General features: G+C 43.9%; 1 protein-coding gene across 1 annotated transcript in view; it reads right to left on the reverse strand.

The window, feature by feature from the left end:
* Nucleotides 1-25,988, reverse strand: part of slc4a2b (solute carrier family 4 member 2b) — a 113,907-nt gene that overhangs the window by 74,215 nt on the left and 13,704 nt on the right. The window contains exons 2-3 of the mRNA XM_084326583.1: nucleotides 17,079-17,147; nucleotides 2,231-2,402 (exon numbers count right to left, since the gene is read on the reverse strand). Coding sequence (XP_084182709.1) covers nucleotides 2,231-2,284 — 54 coding nt within the window. The 5' untranslated portion in view covers nucleotides 2,285-2,402; nucleotides 17,079-17,147. The remainder of the gene's footprint in view (nucleotides 1-2,230; nucleotides 2,403-17,078; nucleotides 17,148-25,988) is intronic.

Genomic DNA, 25,988 nt, shown 5'->3' on the forward strand with positions numbered 1-25,988 from the left:
AAATCCATTCAATTCAAACACAAGTAACAGGTCTCGCAACGTAGGCTGTATTTGCCTTCCCTGTTTAAACAGTAAAAGAAAGATCTACGCGCAATATGGAGACTTTTTCCTAAACGTCCAGCCCTGCTCTACGCCTTTTCGTCCGCTCCCATGTCGGGTGACGAGGAAAGTGACTCACAAGCAGGACGATCAATTAGCCCGTTTCATCACGTTAGGCGTATTCAGAAGTCCCCAACCGCACACAGACACGGGTCTACAAAACTGTTAAGATAGATAAATCATTAACGTTCATGAGGAACATTTCTAGAGAATAACCAATGACGGTCAAGGCTCCGTCAGAGCAAACACAAATGCACACACCTTTATCTTACGTGAGCGTCTTCGTCACCCCCAACTGCCTGTTTGCAGAGTTGAAACACATTTACCCGGGGCCGTGTCTAACTAATATCCCGATTGAAAACAGAAACAAAGCTTTAGAATGTCCTGTGCTCCGACAACTTGTGATTAGATAGGAGCGTGCGACCATTGTCCCGTTGCTGTTCCACCGCAATATCCAGTAATAATAAGCCTAAGTTACTATTACATTTGTTGATACATTGGATCTCATGGAGGCACACAAGCGTTCTAAACATAACATGAAAGGCCTCTATTATTATTACATCGTCGTGCTTCATCATTTGTAGCTAGGCTCACGAATCTCAGACATTTCCTCTTGCCGCTTTATTGCAACCGTAGCTTTGAAGGGTGAAAACCGCACATGGAATCCCACACCTCTGCTCTCGCTGGATTGGAGGCAGAGCATAGCAGTGTTGTATACTGTAGCTCCTGAAGCGTCTGTACAGCTCTATGGCGGGTGGGGTGGGGGGGGGGTGATAGGTTTCAGACATTCTCTCCCTCTTGGTTGTTCGTGTCCGGTGAGAGTAAACCTTGGGGGGGGGCCTCTGGACTGCCACATGACTGAGCAACTACGGATAGGAAGCAGCTGACTGACTGAACACTGAAGAAATGCTAGAGTTCGGGGGAAAGCGGCCCTTTCCTGGAGTGCGTTTTATGAGCACTGGGGTGTGTTTTATGTCACTAAAGCACCGCTGTCTCACTGCACTGCGTGTTGTACTGTACATGAAGACTTGTTTTGTGATTCATATATTTAAAGATAGAATCTGTGATGCCGTCAAACAGCGACCTCTAGGCAAAAAAAAAAGCCCCGCTTTGGGGAACTGCATGTTTTGTTTTGGTCTGGTGTGTGGTTTGGACAATACCTCATTGTACTGTGAATTGAGGTGTGGCCAGCACTAGCAACCCCAGCCCCTATATCCCCCACTCAACTCCAACTTGCACATCAGACAAAAACAGAACATGTAAACAAAGCGCAGTAACAAGCCTAGAGGTCACCGTTTGACGGCATTACAGATTCTACCTTTAAGCTAAATATCGGTCAATTTGATTTGGAGACGAGAAAAATGCAACTTCTTGAGAAGCCTATCCGGGGCAGGAATATGAACCCGTTGACCCCTGGCTAACCAGGCTATTACTAAGTTAATGTTCTATAAAAAGCTTAATTGACTGTGACCTGCCTCTGCAACTCAATCATCATCCAAAGATCACAGTACTGAGAGCCCTCCCCCTAATCCGGGAGAGGAATGTCCGCTTCTTTGGCCACTGACCTTGGTCTTACTCCAGCTGGCCTCAAGAGCCTTTACCACACAGTCATTCCGACAACAACATTGCTGTGTCAAAGTGTGCACTGTAAGTCACTTTAGTATTCCAGAGACATTGGCTTAAGAAAAAAGGGGAAGGAAGGGTCCAGTTGCGTAAACCTCTGACACTCTCAATCTGCCAACAACAAGGGGGTGGTGGGGGTGTGGTCTCTTGTCGGTGCTCCAGGGGGAGAGGGAGACTATTTTTAACATTTCTGAAGTCAGATCCAATCGTTTATATAGTAGATGCAGTCTGGGGGACTGGATGGAAAACGGACTTGATTTGTACACAAACAATCCAAAATATACAGTCTGATGCCAAAACACGGAGGGGCTTTAACTCATTCACTGCCAACAACGATTATACTCGTTATTGGCCGGCAATCATTGAACGTCAACAACGAGTATACTCGTTATTTGATCGTTATTTCTTTTATTCGATATTTCTATTCATTACAGGCCCACTGAATCGGGGTTAACATTGGGAATCGCATTGAGAATGCAATACCGGCTGTGTGAATGAGTGGACTTACACAGTGAATACCCGGTGGCGCCGCGTCCTGCTTGGGAACGCTGGGGTTGCTCATGGCGCCCGCAGTAGAGTTCGCTCCCGGGGGGAGACCGTGGACAGTTGGGTTTCGGTGCGGTGGGGCTTTAGCCCTTCTCTTTCTCACTGAGACTCAGACAGCTTTTGGGCAGCATAACCTGCGGAGACACACGTACGGTAACAGGTTAGTCCAGGACAGTCCACACATAATGGCAGCTTAAAAGAACATTAGGCAAATGATGCACTGATAAAGATGGAGGCCAACGAGTGTAAAGTATAACAGAATGTTATTACATCTTTTTAATAAAAACAAGTAAAACGTCTCTTTTCTTTTTTGGGGAATTTTCTTTTTACTTAAAATTGTTTGCATGACAAACATACAAACAAAAACAACATTCATGTTAAATAAAACTAAATAAATCTATACAGTACATCTCTCTAGAATGTTCTTTTTTGTAATGAAGGATGATGTTGGATCAAGTCAACTCTTGACATCAGTCCTCTAAACAAAGACAAGTCAACTCTTGGTATCAGTGCTCTAAACAAAGACAAGTCAACTCTTGACATCAGTGCTCTAAACAAAGACAAGTCAACTCTTGACATCAGTGCTCTAAACAAAAACAGGTCAACTCTTGGTATCAAGCCCAGCAGTATTTCCTCACCACCACTCAAGGTTATTAGCCGCCGCGTTCGGATAAGGGCCTAGATAACACAGTGCTACTGTTGAGAGCACGATAATGATAAGTGGCAGCACGTGGCTCCATTGTCCTTCCCCTTGAAGGAGCACTTATTACAGCAGCGGTCCACAGACAATACAGATAGACGACAGGTCAGAGGACAAGCAAGCAGCCAGAAACACTTGAGGACAATACAGGTCAAGTCATTTCAAGTCATTTATTCATAAAGCACATTTAAAAACCCAAGAGCCAACCAAAGTGCTGTACTACAGTCAAAGCATAAAAAATCATAATACAAAAATACAAAAAGGCACAACAGGATAAGACAGTACAATCAGAGAACAAGACGGCAGTAAGCCAACATACGGATATAGTACAATATAGCACAGCCAGAAGAACACAAGAACAGATACGAGGGGGAAGGGGCAAGATAAACATGCATGGGAGTGTGTGAGTTAGGGTGTGGGAAAATCAGGTTTATTGAAGGCTAGGGAGTAAAGGTGTGTTTTTAGTCGGGACTTAAATGTCTCCAGCGAGGGGGCAGTTCTTTTTGAGTCTGGGGGGGGGGGGGGGGGGGGGGGATGATTGGTGTCTAGTGGGTCAGGGACAGAGGCGTCAGGCCTATGGTGTCTAGTGGTGATGTTTGGTCCAAATAATAATCTAAAATATCTTCATTTTAATACAACTATATCATTAAGACTACAAACAGGGTTCCCTTCCAACACATTTTTGCTTAAATGTTATATGTCGATCGTACCCCTGTATTGTGTTTGTCTGCTGCAGAGTATAGCATACTGTACCAAAGACCAATTCCACCAGCCTAGTGGCTAATAAACTATCTATCTATCTATCTATCTATCTATCTATCTATCTATCTATCTATCTATCTATCTATCTATCTATCTATCTATCTATCTATCTATCTATCCATCTACCCATCTATCTAGGACATATTATCAGGAAATGTATTATTTTGGTTATTATTCCTTCTACCAGCTGTCATGCATAACATTCACAAAAAAGTGTATCATTTTCAAAACATCAAAATCAAAAAAGATTTTCCATGACCAGACAGGACCCCTGTACAAAACTACCAACAACAACTACATGAATTATCCATCAACTGAGCGCAGATGTTTACGTTAAACAGACCATGAGTTCGAGCTTCACTGAAACTGCCTACAGCCGACACCTCGACTAAAGAACCCCAGCACCTCAAGAAAAAAAACATTTGTTTTCTAAATGATGGGCTTATTTATTTATTTAATTATATATAATTTATAAAAACAAATGGATTTTTTTTTCTCCAACATTTCATTTGATTTTGTGTTTGATTGTGCTAGCTAAATCAAAAGAAACTACAACCAAGCACAATGTGAATCAATGGAAGTAGTAATGAAGTAAACGCTCCGTCTACGATATAACCAACCCCCCCCCCCCCTCCCACCCCCGGCCCAGTGGCACCTTCACTAGAACGTTTCCTGCAGTAAACCTTGAAGTTACATTTCCTGCGGGGGAAAGTTATAATTAGACCAAATGATGCAATAAATGACCCCCCCCCCCCCCCCCCCCCCCCCCACACACACACACACACACACACACTCTTGTACTAGGCCTCTAGGTGGTCTTTATTCTCATTGGTTTCCATTCACCCAAAAAAGAAACTTGGCACCAATTAATCACTAGCAGGCTCAACAGAACAGTGGGTTTCATTCAAACTTGGGCCTAAAAAGGCGATGGAGACTCCCTGACTCACTCACTCACTCCCTCCCTCCCTCCCTCCCTCCCTCCCTCCCTCCTCCTCTCCTGCGTCACCAATATCGTGTCCAGTCAAAGGCACCTTGGCTCTCTCCTTGGCCCCAGCTATCAAAGTCACCACGAGCCGTGCCCATGCCAGAGCTTAATCATATCAATGACCTTGTTTAGAACCAGGCCTTTCTAAAAAGACCTCAGCTACACAAGAGATTACGCGATGCCCGCCCGCGTGGAGGCGTTTGCTGGCCGGACAGCATGAACTTCAGCATTCGAACCTTGATTGTGTGAGAGCAACGGATACAAACCACAAAGTCACAGATATTGAGTCGAGTAGTAGACCAAACACTTCGCACTCTGCCTTTTCACTGAAATTCATCCGTGCACAATCGTAATGAATATGCAAATTAGGGGAAGTATTAGGTCATTTTGTGAGGTAGAGCACGTCATATTCCTCCTGGTGGAGTTATTAGGTAATTTCGCCCCACACTCACTCACTCACTCTGTCAGACAACGAATAGCTCATCCACGCCTTTGTCTCCTCCAGGCTGGATTACTCCTCATCGGGATCCCTAGCAAGAACATCCAAAGGCTACAATGTATCCAGAATAGCGCTGCTAGGATCCTGATGGGAGTGCGGAAATACCACCATATCACACCCTCCTCCTCAAGTCCCTTCACTGGATCCCTGTCTCACTCAGGATCGAGTACAAAGTCTCTCTGCTCACTCACCAGTGCCTCCACGGAAACGCCCTCCTCTACCTTAAAGATATCTCATCACCCCTCACGACATCTCCGCTCCGGCCAGGCAAACCTTGCCCAGCGCCCAAGGACCAAACTCCGCACCATGGGAGATTGGGCTTTCTGCTCATCCGCTAACTTACAGTCTGTGGAATGCTCTCCCTGACCACCTGTAGATGCTTTTCAAAAGGGCCTCAAAACTCATCTTTTTAATAGAGCCTTTTGTTGCTTTTTATCTAGTTTTAGCTCACACATTTTATGTTCTTTTACCAGTTTTAGCCCCTCTTATTTTATGTATTTTTTTTACTCTTTTACTAGTTTTAGTGTTCTTTTTACTCCTTACTAGTTTTAGTCTTGCTTATTTTATATCTTTTTTTATATTATTTTTTTACTCTCTTGCTAGCTTTTATGTTACTGTGACTGTAGTGCTTTCAGATTATATTATATTGTATACGTCCGCGCGTTATCCCGTGGTGAATATTGTATCGTTTCAGAGTGATCCGGGCTAATTCCTGAGTTATGGAGCGCTATGTGAATTTTGCTGAAGTCGTTTGCGTTGTTCGCCTGGACACGTTACTATTTCAAAATCACACCGAGGTCCGTGAGAGTGTATATGATACTAAAATCGAAAAAAAGGAAAACGGACAAAATAACGTATATATACGTTATTGGCACTCACCGGTTGGCGAGCAAACGCGTATATATACGTATACAGAAAGTGTTAACAAATAATAATAATAATATTCTAAATCTAGGGTGCAACGACCTCAGGCTGATTCCACCCTGCTGCATACAAGCCAAACCAGCCTTCAACTACATGACCCATCTTCAACAACATGACCTATCTTCAACCACATGACCCATCTTCAACAACATGACCTATCTTCAACCACATGACCTATCTTCAACAACATGACCTATCTTCAACCACATGACCTATCTTCAACCACATGACCCATCTTCAACCACATGACCCATCTTCAACAACATGACCTATCTTCAACCACATGACCTATCTTCAACAACATGACCTATCTTCAACCACATGACCTATCTTCAACAACATGACCTATCTTCAACCACATGACCTATCTTCATCCAATCACAGTCATTTGAGATCATAAAGCTTGTACTCTTGAATTAATAATTGTAATTACAAATGGCAGCATAAGACATTAAAGAGCAATGACTTTGAAATGCTTATTACCGCCTTCTCCACAGCATTGCAAATGAGGGAAACCTCAATGTCTCGAGAATAAATAAAGGTTTGAAATTAAATTTAATTAAACCACGGTACCCAAAGTGCTAATTTTATGCCCATGTCTATTTTGTGTCTACATCACTGCCGTGAAGCACATTGGGCTGCAATTCTTGTATGAAAGGTGCTATACGAATAAAGTGTATTATTATGACCAAGTGTGGTAACGCTGCCAATTGGTGTAGTTCTCTAACCTGGCTTTGATGTTGTTTAAAGATTACCTTCTCAGTAAAGCTAGACCCCACCACCGGGGAAGAAGGCTGGCAGCAGGTTGGGATAGAGTTACAGAACACTGGGATCCAGACCACAAAAACCATGGGAACCGGCTTTTGTACCCCAGGGCACGTCTGAAATAAGAGCCCTTAGGAAAACGAAGCCATCAGAAATTCTGAACCATTTGGAACAGAAAACCACACAATGACGGGCGGAAGCATGAAACGAGGGCGGCCTTTAGGGACCTTTAATGTTATTTCCACAAACTCACCAATCACATACTGTACCATCAGTTTGTCATTGATTTCTAAAGTGACAATTTGGAGGATTTCTTTTTGTTTGTTTTGGCAACATCTGTTGACGATAAGCAATTGCCCTAGCACTGTGCACTGTATTGACTTGGTTTCCATCTTGAAACTTCACACAAGAGTTTGTCTTCTATTCATTTCAAACAAACTGCTGTTGCTGCTCGTCACTTCCTGTGCGCCCGATGATTTTGAGAGCAGCAAATGTAAAAAAAAACATTCATGAACTGGGTATTTTATTTTATTTTATTTATTTCAACTCGTAAGACACTGAGGTTACCCTCATTTTCAGTGATGAGCTCACAAAACAAGACATAGTTTATCAGCAATATCGTACATTATAGGCACTAGGGATGAGTCTGAATATGAATTTGGTAAAGCACAGATAATAAGATGGACAAGCACAAATATCTTTATTACACAGATATTAATATTATTATTTGGGGAAAATAAAAACATTTTATGTTATGAGCTCCATTGACGCAACACGCTCCACCTATGTTCACCATCGGTTTGCCATCAAAACTACCTTTAGGACCTGTAGGACTGCAGTCAAAACTACCTTTAGGACCTGTAGGACTGCCGTCAAAACTACCTTTAGGACCTGTAGGACTGCCATCAAAACTACCTTTAGGACCTGTAGGACTGCCATCAAAACTACCTTTAGGACATATTCATAATCCAACATATGTGTAAAGAAACAGCATATTCAGATTGGAAGGACTCCCATCTCCTCCTTCCTGCTTGCGTCACACAGGGCTGAGCTGTGCCGAGGTGCCGCCCCCCTTGCACGGCTTTGCTCTCACACTCGAGTGAGGAGGAGCGGAAGACCGCTGGTTCTCCAACATACAGCGGTGTGCTCTTCAGAATGTACCGGGAGAAACGTTTACTGTACCCCGCAGACATAATAAGCATATAAGCAGTGCTTACTAACGTTATTAGTTACGCTATTTCTGACCGAATTAGTCATTAATTTGTCTAGCACAGTCTCTAACAGTAACAGTAAGAACTAAGCATTTTGGATAAAAGTATTCTGTTCTTCTGTATGACAACAATGTATGCCTTTCAAATGTTAAATGATAAATGATTAAATGATACACAGCGAAATCTACGCTCTCTCATCCTGCTTTCGCCAACGCGACAATATTATTAAACAGCAGCGATGTGAAAGGCGAAGTGAACTCCAGCAGCAGCGCGTGTCACGTGGCCGTCGCGGCCAATCAGGCCAACCCCGGAAATCAAATCCGTTGCGGAAGTGATACACGCGTCCCCTCCCCTCATAGATGTGGCTGTCCCCTCATGATATATGTGGCTGTCCCCTCCCCTCATAGTTGTGGCTGTCCCCTCCCCTCATGATATATGTGGCTGTCCCCTCCCCTCATAGTTGTGGCTGTCCCCTCCCCTCATGATATATGTGGCTGTCCCCTCCCCTCATAGTTGTGGCTGTCCCCTCCCCTCATGATATATGTGGCTGTCCCCTCCCCTCATAGTTGTGGCTGTCCCCTCCCCTCATGATATATGTGGCTGTCCCCTCCCCTCATAGTTGTGGCTGTCCCCTCCCCTCATAGATGTGGCTGTCCCCTCCCCTCATAGTTGTGGCTGTCCCCTCCCCTCATAGATGTGGCTGTCCCCTCCCCTCATAGATGTAGCTGTCCCCTCCCCTCATAGTTGTGGCTGTCCCCTCCCCTCATAGATGTGGCTGTCCCCTCCCCTCATAGATGTAGCTGTCCCCTCCCCTCATAGTTGTGGCTGTCCCCTCCCCTCATAGTTGTGGCTGTCCCCTCCCCTCATAGATGTGGCTGTCCCCTCCCCTCATAGATGTGGCTGTCCCCTCCCCTCATAGTTGTGGCTGTCCCCTCATAGTTGTGGCTGTCCCCTCCCCTCATAGTTGTGGCTGTCCCCTCATAGTTGTGGCTGTCCCCTCCCCTCATAGATGTGGCTGTCCCCTCATAGTTGTGGCTGTCCCCTCATAGATGTAGCTGTCCCCTCAAAGTCAGTTAATTGGTTGGTTTGGTTGACTAAGTCGAAAAGTGGATTTTCTGTTTCCCCCCCACACTGAATTTGTTATTTCCTGACACACGATAAGCACGTCTCTGTTAAGCAGCGCTAGACACATTTATGTTTGTGTGAGCCAATTTCTCCCATTTTAGTCACCAATTTAGTCGTTATGCCAATTCCTTGTGTGTGTCCTGGTTGTTCCTGGTTAGCTGTGGAGCATGAGAGTGTACCACGAAAAGCTAGCATAGAGTTATCTAAAAGTAGTGAGTGAGTGAGTGAGTGAGTGCGTGAGTGAGTGAGTGAGTGAGTGAGTGAGTGATTGAGTGAGTGAGTGAGTGAGTGAGTGAGTGAGTGAGTGAGTGAGTGAGTGAGTGAGTGAGTGAGTGAGTGAGTGAGTGAGTGAGTGAGTGAGTGAGTGAGTGAGTGAGACTCTGCGCAATATCTTGTTATGCATATGAAAATGCCTGTCCAGAAATAAGAGACTTGATCGCGATTTCAGACTCTCGGCTGGAACACAGACCTACTGTATACTTAAGATGCAAAAATAATTATTCTGGCAGGCGTTACAGCCAAAAAGCTTCTCGCTATGAGATTGACAAGCTAAAAGCAATTGGTTTTGAATGATAGTCTATCAGTGAGCTGGATGCAATCCTACCTGGAGGGGAGAGAACAGATGGTGGAGGTAAACGGTACCCTATCCCCCCCTCCTGCCAGTGAGCTGTGGTGTTTCACAAGGAAGCATACTAGGACCGCTACTGTTCCTAATTTATGCAAATGACATGTCGTCAGCTTGTGACTGCAACGTGTTCCTGTTCGCGGACGACTCAGCCCTGCTGGTCTCTGACAAGAACAAGTTACAGGTTGAAAAACCCCTCAGCTCGGAACTAGGCAAAATCTGCACCTGGCTCGCCGACAACAAACTATCATTACACCTGGGTAAAACAGAGTCCATTCTCTTCGGTTCAAATAACAAACTCAGCAAGGCCGACGGCTTCTCAGTTACAGTGGGTGACAATATTGTCACAAGGAAAGATGAAATTACATACCTAGGTTCCATCCTAGAGGCAAATCTTTCCTGTGACAAAATGGCATCCAATGTAATGAAAAAAAAGTCAACCAACGAACTAGATTCTTGTACCGGATCGCCTCTCTGGTAAACAAGAATACCCTGAAGACTCTGGCAGGAGCACTCATTCAAGGGTACTACGACTATGCTTGCACCTCATGGTACCAAAGCACCTCAATGGCGCTAAAAACAAAATTACAAACATCACAAAACAAACTGGTCAGACTACTGCTTGACCTTACTCCTAGAACCTCACCCCTGCCCACTTTGACAACCTAGGATGGCTTAGAGTAGACGACAGAGTACAGCAACTTGCAATGGGCCTGGTCTACAAGATACACTACACGACTAACGTACCCATGTACATGTCAAAATACTTCCCAAAGGTCAGTGAATACCACGACACCAGAGGGAGCTCCACAAATCATGTTAAACCCAGATTCGGCTCAAACAAGGCACTAAACACGTTTCGGAATTATGCCACATCAATGTGGAACGCCCTACCCACAGCTGTAAAGGAATGTGAATCACTACCCACTTTTAAAACCACTCTCAAGGAGAACCTACGGGAGACTGCAATTCGAAACTGGCCCCTGTAAATGTCCTAACCCAACCCCCTCCAATGTACAGTAAATGTCCTAACCCAGTAATACACAAGACCCTCTTCTTGGAACCAAGTAAGGTTTCGTCGATAATCCAATGTACAGTTACCCCCACCCCGCCTACCCATCCCCCCCCCCCCCCCCACCCCACCTCCAATGTACAGCCCCCCCCCCCCCCACATCCTCCAATGTACAGTTTCTTCGTCAAATGTATATACTCTCTTTTTCAAACTCTTTTTTTGTATCACAAACAGTACTGTATTTGTAAATCTGGTATGTCATAAATGTATAGATGTAGCAGTACTGTCTATCTGTATGTCATGCATGTCATATATGTTATGATGAATTGAAAATGGGGGACCCTGATGTAAACAAGACGAAAGTCTTTCTCTGGTCTGCATCCCCTTAACAATTGTGTGTATTGAGCTGTACTGTATTGTACCCATTCTGCAATCTGTTAATACAATTTTCAATCAATCAAAAAATAAATGATTTGGGATTTCATTAAAGAGAGGGAATGAGTTACGTTCACTATAAGAACATTAGCGTTTGTTAGGCAAACCGTGCCTTTTCTTGGAGACAAACATTTTCTGAAACGCTGAGTACATGATTGTGATAGTGGCCACATTACCTCAAAACATCCACATCCCCCAGGGAGATCGTGGCCTTAATGTTTCATCCTAACACAAACAGCCTGATGTATGTATAAACACTTGTTACAGTATATTGTCAACACATGTACTGGAGAAACTCCCTCCAGTACATTTGTTGACAATATACTGTAGCAAGTGTTTGTCAAATTGTCACTGTTCACCCATTCACAGTTTATAACTCCCCATTTGGTCCGGTAATCACTTTCTAATTCAGCGTGTCATGTGACCACAGTGAGAGAGTGTCTTCGTCACTTGTTGGCCAAGCTGCAACGCTAGAACATGTCATAATATTCACCTAAAAGGTTCTGCACAATATCAGGCTATTGCTACCATCATGCTCTTTAACACTTTGACTGCCGGAAAACGCTTAAAAGAGTCATTCCCGGCCATGCTCAAGTTGCCGGAGGACGCTTTACAGCGTCCTTATATCAATATTTCAAAAATCTGCGATCGGATTCATATTTCCCCTCCGCTGGCCTGAGATCCACCAGGAGGACCCACTGAGCTCTCTGGCGGTTCAGGACCGCCATCTGGTGGCCGATCGGCGCAATCGCTTAACAGGAAGTGCTATGGAGATTGTGCTGGTCGGCCGTATTACTTCCGGGCACTCGCTATAGGTTCCGGGACTCGATCTCGACACACTACATAGCGATCGATTGCCAATAACTCGATAAACAACATGATTTGGACGTATATACCATTATACAAGCTGGAAATGGACCGGGTAAATCTACATCCCATAATGATAAAATTTCTACTCTACGATGATCGGGTGAGTTTTAGCGTGTAAAATTACCGTCTTCGATACTAACTGCTATGATCAACATTTGACCCACATTAGATGATTGGTATAACGCTGCCCACGGAATTATAAACGCCCCCTAGCCCATCCGGTCAACATCAGATGATGTGTAGTAACTTCTAGAAGTACGTCTAGTTGGAATTTTTTATATCGCGCTGATTGCCATAAAACTGTATTGCATCATCAATATAATGCATTTGGGGCTATAGATCACGTTCTGGAGAAAGCTGCAGAAAGAGATGAAAACATACTTATACATTAGACCATACTTTACTATGAATATGTGAATGAAAAAGTTTAACGTTGCTACACAATGAACAATACATATAGGACTTTGAATGGGCCCTAATAATGGCAATGTAGCAATAGAATTTAAAAAGTTATAGCCATGCAAAGAAGGGGTACTTCTCCATAGACAAATAGAGCCGGCAACCTATGGTATATCATGAATTTAACCCATGGCAACCAAAGTGTTTAAGATGCGTTCTAAACAATTACTCGAGCACGTCTCAAGTAATTCCGTGGGGTGACAGTGACTCAGGAGGTAGAACGGTCGTCTGGTGATCGGAAGGTTCCCTGTTCAGTTCACGGTTCGATTCCTGCTCCTCCTGGCAGTGTGTCGAAGTGTCCTTGAGCAAGACACTTAACCCCTAACTGCTCCTGAAGAGCAGGTTGGCACCTTGCATGGTCATCTCCGCCGTCAGTGTGTGAATGTGTGAGGGAATGGGTGAATGTGAGGCATAAATGGACAATTTGGATAAAAGCGCTATATAAATGCAGCCCTTTACCATTTCATTCATGAGAGTACTCGGTCTGGGAAGACATTACTCATGCCCATCCCTACTATGCACAGGAGATTCGTAAAAGCCAGGGACAATCTCTGGTGATGGAGCGAAGTCAGAATTAGACTGCCGTGGTCCTTTAAGTGCTTATTGCGCTTATTGCCTTCCACCAGGAAATTCTAGATCTGTATGACCCCTCCCCTAGTTTGCCAACATTATAAATAAGCTGACTACGCCATGAACAAGGTTAAACATAGAGCACGGATTTTAAAATGTTGCCTGTGATTTATTTCCGTTTGTTTTCCTAAGATTTATAGGGCATTTCTGGACCATTCGACAGCAGCAGAGTAGAAGGCAACATGGGAGGAGTCGTCCGTATGCATGACATGTGACATGAACCAGACTCAAACTCACGACACCACCAGTACACCGCATGGACATTATTCATACCGCTACCCCCGTGTTGACCCACGTTGCTACAATTATAGACCACACATTGGAACATGCAGACCTACTTTTTTTCCCTGCATCCGGTGCTACTTACTGTCATATCATTTTCCCTTAACCTATTGAATAAATAAGGTTAACAGTTCATCGTTTCCACGGAGACAGTGAATAAACATGACAGATTGAATATCTTATATATATAAATAAGAACAAAAGTTAAATAATAGAAAACAAAGATAGTTTCACTTCTGTCATGTTTATTCACTGTGTCCATGGGAAACGGTGAACGGTTTACTTTTCTGATATCTGCATCATTGCATGACTGCATACATGTTCTTCAGACAAGCTTAATATTTTGTTATTTGTGATACTGGTGTGTTAGGGCTGCTCGATTATGGCAAAAATCATAATAACGATATGATTTGATTACAATTTTGATTATGATCAATATTGAAATCACGATTATTAGTTGATTTGAGAACATCATATGGCATCGACTGAATTTGTTTCACTTTTCTTCTTGACCAAACGCTTCCTTTCTATCATCTTCTGCAAGTTACAAAAAGACACGTGCCGTGGCTCCCTCCTCCCTCTCAACCTGGGCTGGAACAGCAGAGTGCACCGCTGTGAACGAAGGGTGTGCTGCATTTACAATACAAGACAAAATGAGAGCAACACGTTATGTGGCACAATAATTGTTTTATCTTAGGGCGGCTAGGTGGTGCAGTGGGCAAGGCACTCACCACCAATGCTGGAGACGCTGGGTTCGAGCCCAGCTCTCCACATTGTTTTCAGTTTGGCTGGTCGTCCGCACTAATACACATTGGCAGTATTAGGGGGTGGGAAACTGATGGGTGGGGATCGGACGTTGTGGACAACGACTCCTACAGGTCGGTTGGTGCGCCTGGGCAATAGAATCAAGAAGCGATGGGGGCGGCGTCCCTCCAAAGCGCAGACCCCCGACGCTGAAAGATCGGGCCGCGCAGGTGAAAAGATGCGACGGCTGCTACCTCGAGTATCGGAAGGGTCTCGTGCCATGTACTGTATGACTTCGTCCACATTGCAGCCGGCTTGTGGGAGGCATGAAACAGCGTTCGAGACAGAGGAGGGTTGAATTGGACGATACGAAATTGGGATGGGAGAAAAATAGAAAATGGGAGTGGATAAAAAAAAAAGTTTTATCTTATCTTGTTTTCATGATCATGGGAAGCCAAAATCTGAATTTAAATTGAAACTCACTTAATCGCCCAGCCCTACTATGTGTACATGCAAAGTCATCAAAGTACATCAAAGTCATTATCACATTTTTCTTTCAAACTAATTTGGTCGTGGATGTCAGTTTTCATTACAGTAACGAGGCATGTTGGGCAGAGCGGTTTCTCAGGTCAGTGTGACCTACAGGTGTAGAGGCAACTGTGTACCAATCACTAGTAACCCCTCATGTCCGTCTATGGGAGGAGGATTTGTCAGGAGGTGCACATAACCCACGAGGAGAGCCTCCCTGAGGCCTGGATGCCCACAATCCACCATGTCCTGCCTTACCCATTTAAAAACATGCCAAACGCAGTATAAATCAGGCCCCATTTCAGTTCTCAGTTTGCCAACCAACTTGCAACCACAGATTGCATACTAATCTAAAACTTCCACCAAAAAGGCATATTTTAAGAACAGTTCCATAAAATACTAAACTGCATATGAAATTGCCTGTCCAGAAATAGAGACTTGATCGCGATTTCAGACTCTCGGCCCGGAACACAGACCTATACTTAAGATGCAGTACAATGAAAGAGAAGAAAATAAATGATTTGGGGATTTCATTAAGGAAGGGGAATGAGTCACTTTCACTGTAAGAACATTAGCGTTTGTTAGGCAAACCGTGCCTTTTCTTGGACACAATGTTTCTGAAACGCTGAGTACATGATTGTGATAGTGGCCACATTACCTCAGAACATCCACATCCCCCAGGGAGATCGTGGCCTTGATGTTTCATCAAAGCGTCAACAAGAGCAAATTAAAATGTCATGTGGGAGTTATTCCAGAAACTTGGTGAAAAGAACAATGTGGCATATTATTGAACAACATGTCCTGAGACAACTGGAGTCGACATGACATAATCTAACATCTATTATCTAACATTTTGGATTGCATTTGAGAGACAATGGTGTGTGTGTGTGTGTGTGTGTGTGTGTGTGCGTGTGCGTGTGCGTGTGCGCGCGTGCGCGTGCGTGCGTGTGTGTGTGCGCGTGCGTGTGTGTGTGTGTGAGATGCTGGTGAGGGGCAGTGGCAGGTAGAGCATCTTTGCTGACCTTATAACTAGTTGTGTGATACTAGTAGTTACTACTAGATACTAATGCTTGGACACAGGCTCCATCAGGAGAAGCCTTATCAAAGAAATCTTTGAACATAGTTGTAACCTGGTAAAACTGTAACATTACCCAGGTAATATGTGGGGAGGGGACTGTCTGTAATGTAATGTAATGTAATTCATATGAAAGTTTTTTTTTTTTTTAATGTTACTGAAATGATGTTGGCCTTTGAGTTGCATTAATATTGCTTTGGTGTGACGGCAAAAGCCACAGACCGTGAAAGAGAGACGAGGTGATTGTTATTGCAGGCGGGCGCACGTGGGTGTTTATCATCAACAGAGCTGGGTTTGAGTATGAGCTGTATCAGAGGGAGAATTGTAGTCAGCATTATTTTGTTATCATCAAGGTTTATTATGAGTAAATGTGTCTGTCCTACCAGCCAGCGCCTCCCTAACCGGCGCTGACCTCACCAGACATCGCTGAGCACGTGTGACAATGAATCTTTCACACTTTTCTTTTTTTAAGAAATACCGCCGATATATATACCGTCTGTTGCTTGTGGATAATCTAGGCTCCTAATCACATGAGATTGACCTGTGAGCCGTCCACTCCACAACCCACCCTTCTCTCAATCCCCCTCCTCACCCCCTACTTTACTTACTCCCCTCTCTGCCCCCCCCCCCCTTTCCCATGTGTATTTGTTGTTGTCCTTCATTGTCCTTAGTTGTCATTTGTTTGTCAATGTCTAGTCTGAGTCTCCCCCCCCCCTCCGAGAGGGCAATGAAATGTCACTATTTCTCTTATTTTACTACTTTTTATTTTATTTTGCACTGTCAATAGTTCAAATGTATAATACGTAATAAAGTTGTCCCCCGAAGAGGGGGGGGGTGGATGGAGTGCCCTCAAAAAAGGGCCGGGAGTATAAAAAAGAGGCCAAGCCAAGTAGATCATTCAATACACAGATGTTGAGCCCAACCTTGTACAGTAGACCATATCCAAAAACCTCCCCAAAAACACTTTTGACAAACTACAAACTCAAATAAAAAAAGGAGTTTCTCTGGCCACAAGGATGATCATGAAAACAAACACCAAAGAAAACAAGGGAAACATGGACATGAACATTTTGAACAACAGCTGAAGAGGCCAAAGAGAACAAGAAAAACAAGTTTCAACACGTCCTCGGGTCAGTGAAACATGAAAAAACGTGAATAAATGAATAGATGTTACTCTACCTTTGTGTGCTTACTGCAGGGTAGACACCGCTGACATTGTAGTACTGCTGCAAACGGAGAGACCAGGAGCTGGTCAGAGTACAAGGCAAAAACAAACAGACAGAGAGAGAGAGAGAGAGAGAGAGAGAGAGAGAGAGAGAGAGAGAGAGAGAGAGAGAGAGAGAGAGAGAGAGAGAGAGAGAAAGGAGAGTTAGAGATGTGGAGCGTGGTGGTCAGGCTCGCGTTGAGTCAAGTGCACTCTCAGGCTAACATGCTGCACAGACTGATAGCGGCTCCCTTCCTACTCAGGATTAAGTTTCCTCTTAGCTCGCTGACAAGGACCCATGTGACTGTAGTAACCACTCTGAGTCAGAGGCTCACACACATGCTCACGCACACACGCACACACACACACACACACACACACACACACACACACAGGCTGTCTTATAGTTGTATTAGTTTTGACAGTGGTATATTATATGTCTTCAGATTTTAATACAATTGTCATGGTGCCGTTTCATTAAAAATGCTATTTTTTCTACGATATGTACATATCATCGACTCGCATCCCTGCCCAACAACACACTCTCAATAAAAATACATCTAGGACAAAAATAACCCCAAAACATTGATAAATAAAACAACGATCAAGGGGAAACTTAAGTTAACAGTAACTGTATATTTGCATATCATATATGTCACAAATGTAACAGTACTATATACCTGTATGTCATGTATGTCCCTATGCCATAAATGTCATGATGTCGTGTATGTTGTGTATGTCATAAATGTCACCATGAATTGAAAATGGGGGACCCTGATGTAAACAAGACAAACGTCTTTCTCTGGTCTGCATCCCCTTAACAATTGTGTTGTATTGAGCCGTACTGTATTGTACCCATTCTGCAATCTGTTAAATAAAGTTTTCATTCATTCATTCATTCAAGATGACAAGCGCAAGTGGAATTCTTCCCCAATGATAAATAACTAAATAAGATTAGTGTAATGGAAACACTTTTACTTAGCCGATCGATATAACCTCATAATAACACATTCTAACGGAAGAGACTAAACTTCGGCCCTTACACGGAGACAACAGGTGACCAGCTGTCAGAGTATAGTGGTTTTGATAGTAATTAGGGAAGTGGGTGGGAAGTTGCTACAGACGCCGGTCTTCCCAAATCCTGCAGGCTAGTTACTAGGGAGACAGGAAAGAAACACAAACTAAATATCTGCTTTATCATGCCGTACAAACACAGCATCAATAGCAGCTTTTCTTCAAAATGGAAACCAACGGTTACAAGAAGACAGAACATGCAATGACTCATTTCCCCTTCCCTTCCATGGTACAGTATATTGGGCAATGAAGAGGAAGTAAAAATCTGATGAAAAAAAAGGGCTGTTTACATCAGATAACAAGTCAGGTCTTGGCCTTAGCCTGTGTCAATCAACTAACACTTGACAAAATCCAGTGTGAGGGGATATCATAGTAAAAAATTATAGCGAAAACATATATTATATTAGTATTATTATTGATAATAATGGATATATGCATTTGCTTTTTCCACACTTCATCACAGGCATTCCAATAATAGACGATGTCTACGCTGTATTGCACTTGCACACTCTGCTCCCTCTCCCATTTGGAAAACAGTAACATTAGCATGTCTGCACTGTCCTTTCAGCACCACAATTGCACTCACTCCCTCTCCCATTGGTCCGTTAGAAACTGTACTGGTACTTTCTGTTCTGTTCCATTGGCTGAACACATTTGTAATTTTCTTAACTTTTGATTGGGTGGGCTAGATACTTGTTTGGTTGGGCTGAGCCCACCCCGGCCTGCCCATAGCTACCGTCGGCCTCACTACAAGTCAGATGGAAGTCTCCCCAGGAAGATATGCGAATATAGCCTCTCAGGATTTTATATAGTCAAATAAATCCTCCTGGATTGTATGTGGATTGTATATGCAGAGAAACATCTCTTGTATATGTAGAGAAACATCTCTCAAAACATAAATTAAAGGAATGTTCCCGACTTGAGATCAGCTGTAATGGCTTCAGTGTCGAGTCTAGAGACTCTGTTAAATACCTAGGTGCAGACCTCGACCAAACACTCTCAGGGAAAACAATGGCCCAAACAATGGCCCAGTTTTGCAGTCTCACCTACGGGAGACTGCAATTCAAAACTGGCCCCTGTAAATATCCTAACCCAACCCCCTCCAATGTACAGTAATTTACCTAGTATGGTTTTGTCAATAGTCCAATGTACAATTTTGCTTGTTTGTACAGTGTCTCCCCCCCCCCCCCCCCTCAATGTACAGTTTTGCTTGTTTATACAGTGTTTCTCCCCCCCCCCAACCACCTCCAATGTAAATTACCCAGTATGTTTGTCAATATCCCAATGTACCCAACCCCCCCCCACACAACCCCACCCAACCTCCTCCAATGTACAGTTTCTACGTCAAATGTATATACTCCCTTTTCTTGACTCCTTCTGTATCACAAACAGTACTGTATTTGCAAATCTGGTATGTCATAAATGTATAGATGTAGCCGTACTGACTATCTGTATGTCATGTATGTCATATATGTCCTGATGAATTGAAAATGGTGGACCCTGATGTAAACAAGATGAAAGTCTTTCTCTGGTCTGCATCCCCTTAACAATTGTGTGTATTGAGCTGTACTGTATTGTACCCATTCTGCAATCTGTTAATAAAGTGTTCAATCAATCAATCAATCAATCAATCAAGGTGATCAAAAAAGTTAACACAAAGGTGAAATTTTTGCACAGAAAAAATAGGTTCTTATCACTGGAAACTATGAAATTGCTTGCCAACTGCATGATCCTCAGCCAATATGACTATGCAAGTACGTACTGGTATAGTGGTGTTACAGTGGAAAGTAAAGACAGGCTACAAACCAGCCAAAATAAGACCATATGATTGGTCCTAAATCTGCCACCTCGAACCCATATTGAGCCATGTCACTTCAATGAGGTGGGATGGCTCCCTGTGGAGCAGAGGGTCTCCTTTCTGAAACTGGGACATATTATGTATAAAATGTTAAATGGATCTGCCCCCAGATATTTATGCTCTCGCATTGTCCTGCGTGGCCAGGTCCACGGACGACAGTTACGGTCTGGACAGCTCTCAGTTTATGAGCCTAGAAAGGGTTCCTATTCACAGAATGGCTTTCTGTCTACAGCCTGCCGGCTGTGGAACTCTCTGCCCAGGGCCATCCAAAACTCCCCCACTATTGCTGTCTTCAAGAGGGGTGTGAAACAATAGGTTGCAGAGGGTGCTTGGCCACCACTCTTGAAGAACAGGAACATGACATGCTGTAATGAAGCTCTTTCAGAAAATTGTGTTGTCTATTTTATCTACTTGTTGTATCTATCTTATCTTCTTAACTCTTTCTTTGTGATTTATTGTATTCTTCGTGGCACCATGTTGGAAACAAGTCAACAGACTTTCACATGTTATCCTTGTACCCCTTGTTTTTATACTTTTGTATAAATTGTATGTACTAAATAAAAATCAAATCAAATCAAATCTCTCGCTCTCTTGCCAAAGCCAAACAAAACAATCAAACAGAGAAATCAGTACAGTAGGAATTGTTTGTGTGATTGACCGTCTTTATGGTGGTTGTATTCCGTTGGATGTCCTCTCTCTCCCTCTCTCCCTCTCTCCCTCTCTCCCTCTCTCTCTCTCTCTCTCTCTCCCTCTCTCTCTCTCCCTCTCTCTCTCTCTCTCTCCCTCTCTCTCTCCCTCTCTCTCTCCCTCTCTCCCCTCTCCCCTCTCCCCCTCTCTCCTATCTCTCTCTCTCTCTCTCTCTCATGCTAGATAGACTTGTTGTGAACAGTAGTCTTGAAATCAGTATGATTACAAATAATCCAACACAAAGCCATCAAAGGCCCAGGATTAACTGTGTTTTGCTCCAAACAAAGAAATGTCCTGTGATCTGAACACTTTTGCTTACTGGTTGGCCAAAGAAACCAAACATTCCACATCAGCTTATAGGAGTCTTTATTAAAGGCTGAACACATGCTGGAGGCGACACAGGGTGACGAGCTCTAGTGAGTGTGCGACTGCGTATGTGTACCGGTGTGTGTGTGTGTGTGTGTGTGTGTGTGTGTGTGTGTGTGTGTGTGTGTGTGTGTGTGTGTGTGTGTGTGTGTGTGTGTGTGCGTGTGTGTGTGTGTGTGTGTGTGTGTGCGTGCGTGTGCATGTGTGTGCGCGTCTGTGATATAATTGTTTGTCCCTGGTGATGCGTGCTCACTGTAGACTAGTGTCACATGCAAGTCTTGTGGGGGGAAAGAAATACGGAGCAAAAAGCCACAAGGAGCTAAAAACTGGAAGTCCACTTCAAGGTCTGGGGACTTCCTCCGGCCCAAAAGTGCTCTGAGAATAGCATTATCCACGGCACGGTTGCAGTCGCCCACTAAAAGAAGTGTGGGTGAATATGGAAGAGTTCCCCTTTTTTTTTTATGACCAACAGACAGTAGCTTTAATTCACACGGCTAGCTTAAAGGGGAAGGACACCCATTTTAAGAATTCACACATGTTCTTCCTGTGTCCCAGGTCAGTTCAGTCAGTGTTTATGAACAAGAAATCAGAGAGAGAGTGCCCTCCAATCTGTGACATCACTGGGATGTAAAATGTGGGGCTGCTCTGTAGACATAGAACGGGGCTCTGGCGTTGTGAGGTCATACGATGTTTGTGTGAGCTCTTACACCAAAATGAGGTTTATATTTTATGACTACCGGTATAAACTATTCTCATTTGGGTGCAAGAGCTCACACAAACATTGTATGGCCTCATGAAATCCCAACCCCAGTCGTCGTCTATGGAGCAGTCCCAGATTTGACATCCCAGTTAGGTTACATCCCTGATTGGAGGGTTCTCTCTCTCTCTGACTTCTAGCTTCACAAGAGAGTGGTGCATGTTCACAAATGCTGGGTAGTGTAGAGGTCTAAGCACTCGCCTACCACCACAGAGAGACCAAGGTTCAATTCCCGGCAGCGGTACCTCCGGCTTGGTCAGTCATCCCTACGAACACAATTGGCGGTGTTTGTGGGTGGGAAGCCGGTGGGGTATGAGTAGGGTTGGGCACCGAAAACCGGTTCTAATAGGAACCGGTTCCTAACTTCATTTCGATTCTTAATTTCGATTCTTTATTTTATTTTTTTTACTTTGTTAATCAAGTAATTAATTAATTGTTAATTAAATTAATTAATAAAAAAATAAAAAAAAATAAAAATCTCCTGTGAAATAAGCTGTGACCTGTTTTGACCTGCACCTCAAAGAATCGTTTAGAACAGGAATCGATATGGAGAATCGGAATCGGAACCGGAATCGTTCAAATCCAAACGATGCCCAACCCTAGGTATGAGTCCTGGTTGTTGCAACACTGACTGCTACTGGGCGGTTTGGACGCTGTTCAGCAGGAAAGAGATCTGGGGGAGATAGATTGCTCTCTCAGTGAAACTCCTAGCCGTCAGGTGAAAAGAAGTGGCTGGTATTGGAGGAGGCATGTGGTAGTCTACACACCCTTCCCAGACTGACGGTATGGAAGCGTAACGACCAGGAGGGAATTGGCATAATGACTAAAGAGGCCACGCAACTCCTCCTGCAATCAACAGGCATGTCTTACCTTGACTATTGCAATGCACTGCTAGCTGGTTTACCGGCTCGCACCACCGCCAAGGCACTTAAACTCATACAGAACGCAGCGCCTGATCGCCAACCTACCAGAGTCGGCCCACGTCATCCCACTTCTCTGAGAGTTGCACTGGCTTCAAATCCGATTCTGTGCAACAAAGGTTCCCCCTCCAACCTCCCGGTCAATTGGCTTTAACTACACACCCTCAAGACCCCTAAGCTCTGCATCTTCCGACAAGAGCTGAAACAATTCCTCGAGTAACATGAGTATATGGTGGCTAGTTATTATGTTAAGATCTAGTTGCTCAAGAAAATAACCATAGAAATTACTCTATTAGGTTAATCGATGGAACAACAGATAGAATACTCGATTACAAAAAGAATCGATAGCTGCAGCCCTACTTCTGTTCTGACCGCCTGAGATCCACCCCTATTTGTGTTCCGGGGGGGGGGGGGGGGGGGGGGGGGGTCATCGAAACAAAGCAGGTTATTCTCTATCCTGGCCCCACAGTGGTGGAAGGAATGTCCCACTCTAGTCAGAACAGCTGGAACCTGCCAAATGTTCCCACCAGCGACTATTTTCAATTAACATCTAAAATGAAAAATAAATAAAGACTAACCGTTGTACTGTCTTTTACTATTATGTACTATGCTATGCTACTATGTCTATACTACTATCTACTATATCTCTGGCTGATTTGTTTTACACAATTTGTAAGTTGCTTTGGATAAAAGTGTCAGCTAAATGACTAAATGTAAATGAAAAAGGCAAAAGAAATGGCACATTATATATCAATCTGGCCATTATATCTAGATATCTTGTTGAATGAATGAATGAATGAAAACTTTATTTAACAGATTGCAGAATGGGTACAATACAGTACGGCTCAATACATACAATTGTTAAGGGGATGCAGACCTGAGAAAGACGTTTGTCTTGTTTCCATCAGGGTCCCCCATTTTCAATTCATATAGACATATATGACATACATGACATACAGATAGTCAGTACTGCTACATCTATACATTTATGACATACCAGATTTGCAAATACAGTACTGTTTGTGATACAGAAGGAGTCAAGAAAAGGGAGTATATACATTTGACGTAGAAACTGTACATTGGAGGTTGGGTGGGGGGGGTTGGGTACATTGGGATATTGACAACCATACTGGGTAATTTACATTGGAGGTGGTTGGGGGGGGGGGGGGGGGGCGGGGGGCATACTGTATAAACAAGTAACACTGTACATTGAGGGGGGGGGGGGAGGAGACACTGTACAAACAAACACAATTGTACATTGAACTATTGACAAAACCATACTAGGTAAATGACTGTACATTGGAGGGGGTTGGAATGATTGGGTTAGGATATTTACAGGGGCCAGTGTTGAATTGCAGTCTCCCGTAGGTGTCCCTTGAGAGAGGTTTTGAAAGTGGGTAGTGATCCACATTCCTTTACAGCTTTGGGTAGGGCGTTCCACATTGATGTGGCATAATTGCGAAACGTGTTTAGTCCCTTATTTGAGCCGAATCTGGGTTTGACATGATTTGTGGAGCTCCCTCTGGTGTTGTGATCGTGGTATTCACTGACCTTTGGGAAGTATTTTGACATGTACATGGGTACCTTGGTCGTGTAGTGTATCTTGTAGACCAGGCCCATTGCAAGTTGTTGTACTCTGTCGTCTACTCTAAGCCATCCTAGGTTGTCGAAGTGGGCAGGGGTGAGGTGGGTTCTAGGAGTAAGGTCAAGCAGTAGTCTGACCAGTTTGTTTTGAGATGTTTGTAATTTTGTTTTTAGCGCCTTTGAGGTGCTTTGGTACCATGAGGTGCAAGCATAGTCGTAGTACCCCTGAATGAGTGCTCCTGCCAGAGTCTTCAGGGTGTTCTTGTTTACCAGAGAGGAGATCCGGTACAAGAATCGAGTTCGTTGGTTGACTTTTTTTATTACATTGGATGCCATTTTGTCACAGGAGAGATTAGCCTCTAGGATGGACCCCAGGTAGGTAATTTCATCTTTCCTTGTGACAATATTGTCACCCACTGTAACTGAGAAGCCGTCGGTCTTGCTGAGTTTGTTATTTGAACCGAAGAGAATGGACTCTGTTTTGCCCATGTGTAATGATAGTTTGTTATCAGCGAGCCATATGCAGATACTGCCTAGTTCCGAGCTGAGGGTTTTTTCAACCTGTAACTTGTTCTTGTCAGAGACCAGCAGGGCTGAGTCGTCCGCAAACAGGAACAAGTTGCAGTCACAAGCTGACGACATGTCATTTGCATAAATTAGGAACAGTAGCGGTCCTAGTATGCTTCCTTGTGGAACACCACAGCTCACTGTGAGGGGGGGGGATAGGGTACCGTTTACCTCCACCATCTGTTCCCTCCCCTCAAGGTAGGATTGCATCCAGCTCACTGATAGACTATCAAAACCAATTGCTTTTAGCTTGTCAATCAGAATGGAGTGATTGACCGTGTCAAAGGCCTTTTGTAGGTCCAGCATGACCATGCCGCAGTATTTGCCTGCGTCCACCTCTTGTTTGATGTGGTCATTCAAATAGAGAAGGCATGTGTCAGTGGAGTGGGATGTTCTGAAGCCAGATTGGAATTCGTAGATTAGATTTTTTTCCGCTAGGTACTTTTCGACCTGTTCGTAGACTATTTTTTCCATGACTTTCGAGATGGAGGTGAGAATAGAAACAGGGCGGTAGTTGCCTGGGTCTAATTTGCTGCCCTTTTTGTGCAGAGGGGTCACCCTCGCAATTTTGAAGTCCTTGGGGACGTGTCCCTGTTTTATGGAGAGGTTTATTATGTGTGTGATGATTGGTGTGATGGCGGCTGCTGAGTCTCTGAGGAATTTGGAGGGGATGTTGTCATGGTTTGTTCACAAACAAACAAACAAACAAACAGACCAACAAACAAACAAACAAAGGGGGCTAAAATATACAGTAACCTCGTTGGCAGAGGAAACCAGTGTCAGGCCAAATGTGATTAACTAGCACAGTATTATACCATCAATCTAAATTTTCTCTGAACTGTCCAGTTAAAAACAGAAAAAGAAAACTCTTCCTCCAACTCAAACAAACACAACAGTGACCAAAAGTGTGCATTTTTACACAACAGTACACCCACACACACACACACTCAGAAAACGTGCATTATTGAAGCTGTTCAACACAGCCAACTGAAATGGAAGTTTGAACCCCGACATCCACCCTTTGGGCAGCGTTTTTTATCTCCCGTTTCCTGTTATGTTTCTGTTCCTGACG

This window comes from Notolepis coatsorum (assembly GCF_963971535.1).
Source record: "Notolepis coatsorum genome assembly, chromosome: 12".
In the NCBI taxonomy this organism is placed as follows: Eukaryota; Metazoa; Chordata; class Actinopteri; order Aulopiformes; family Paralepididae; genus Notolepis; species Notolepis coatsorum.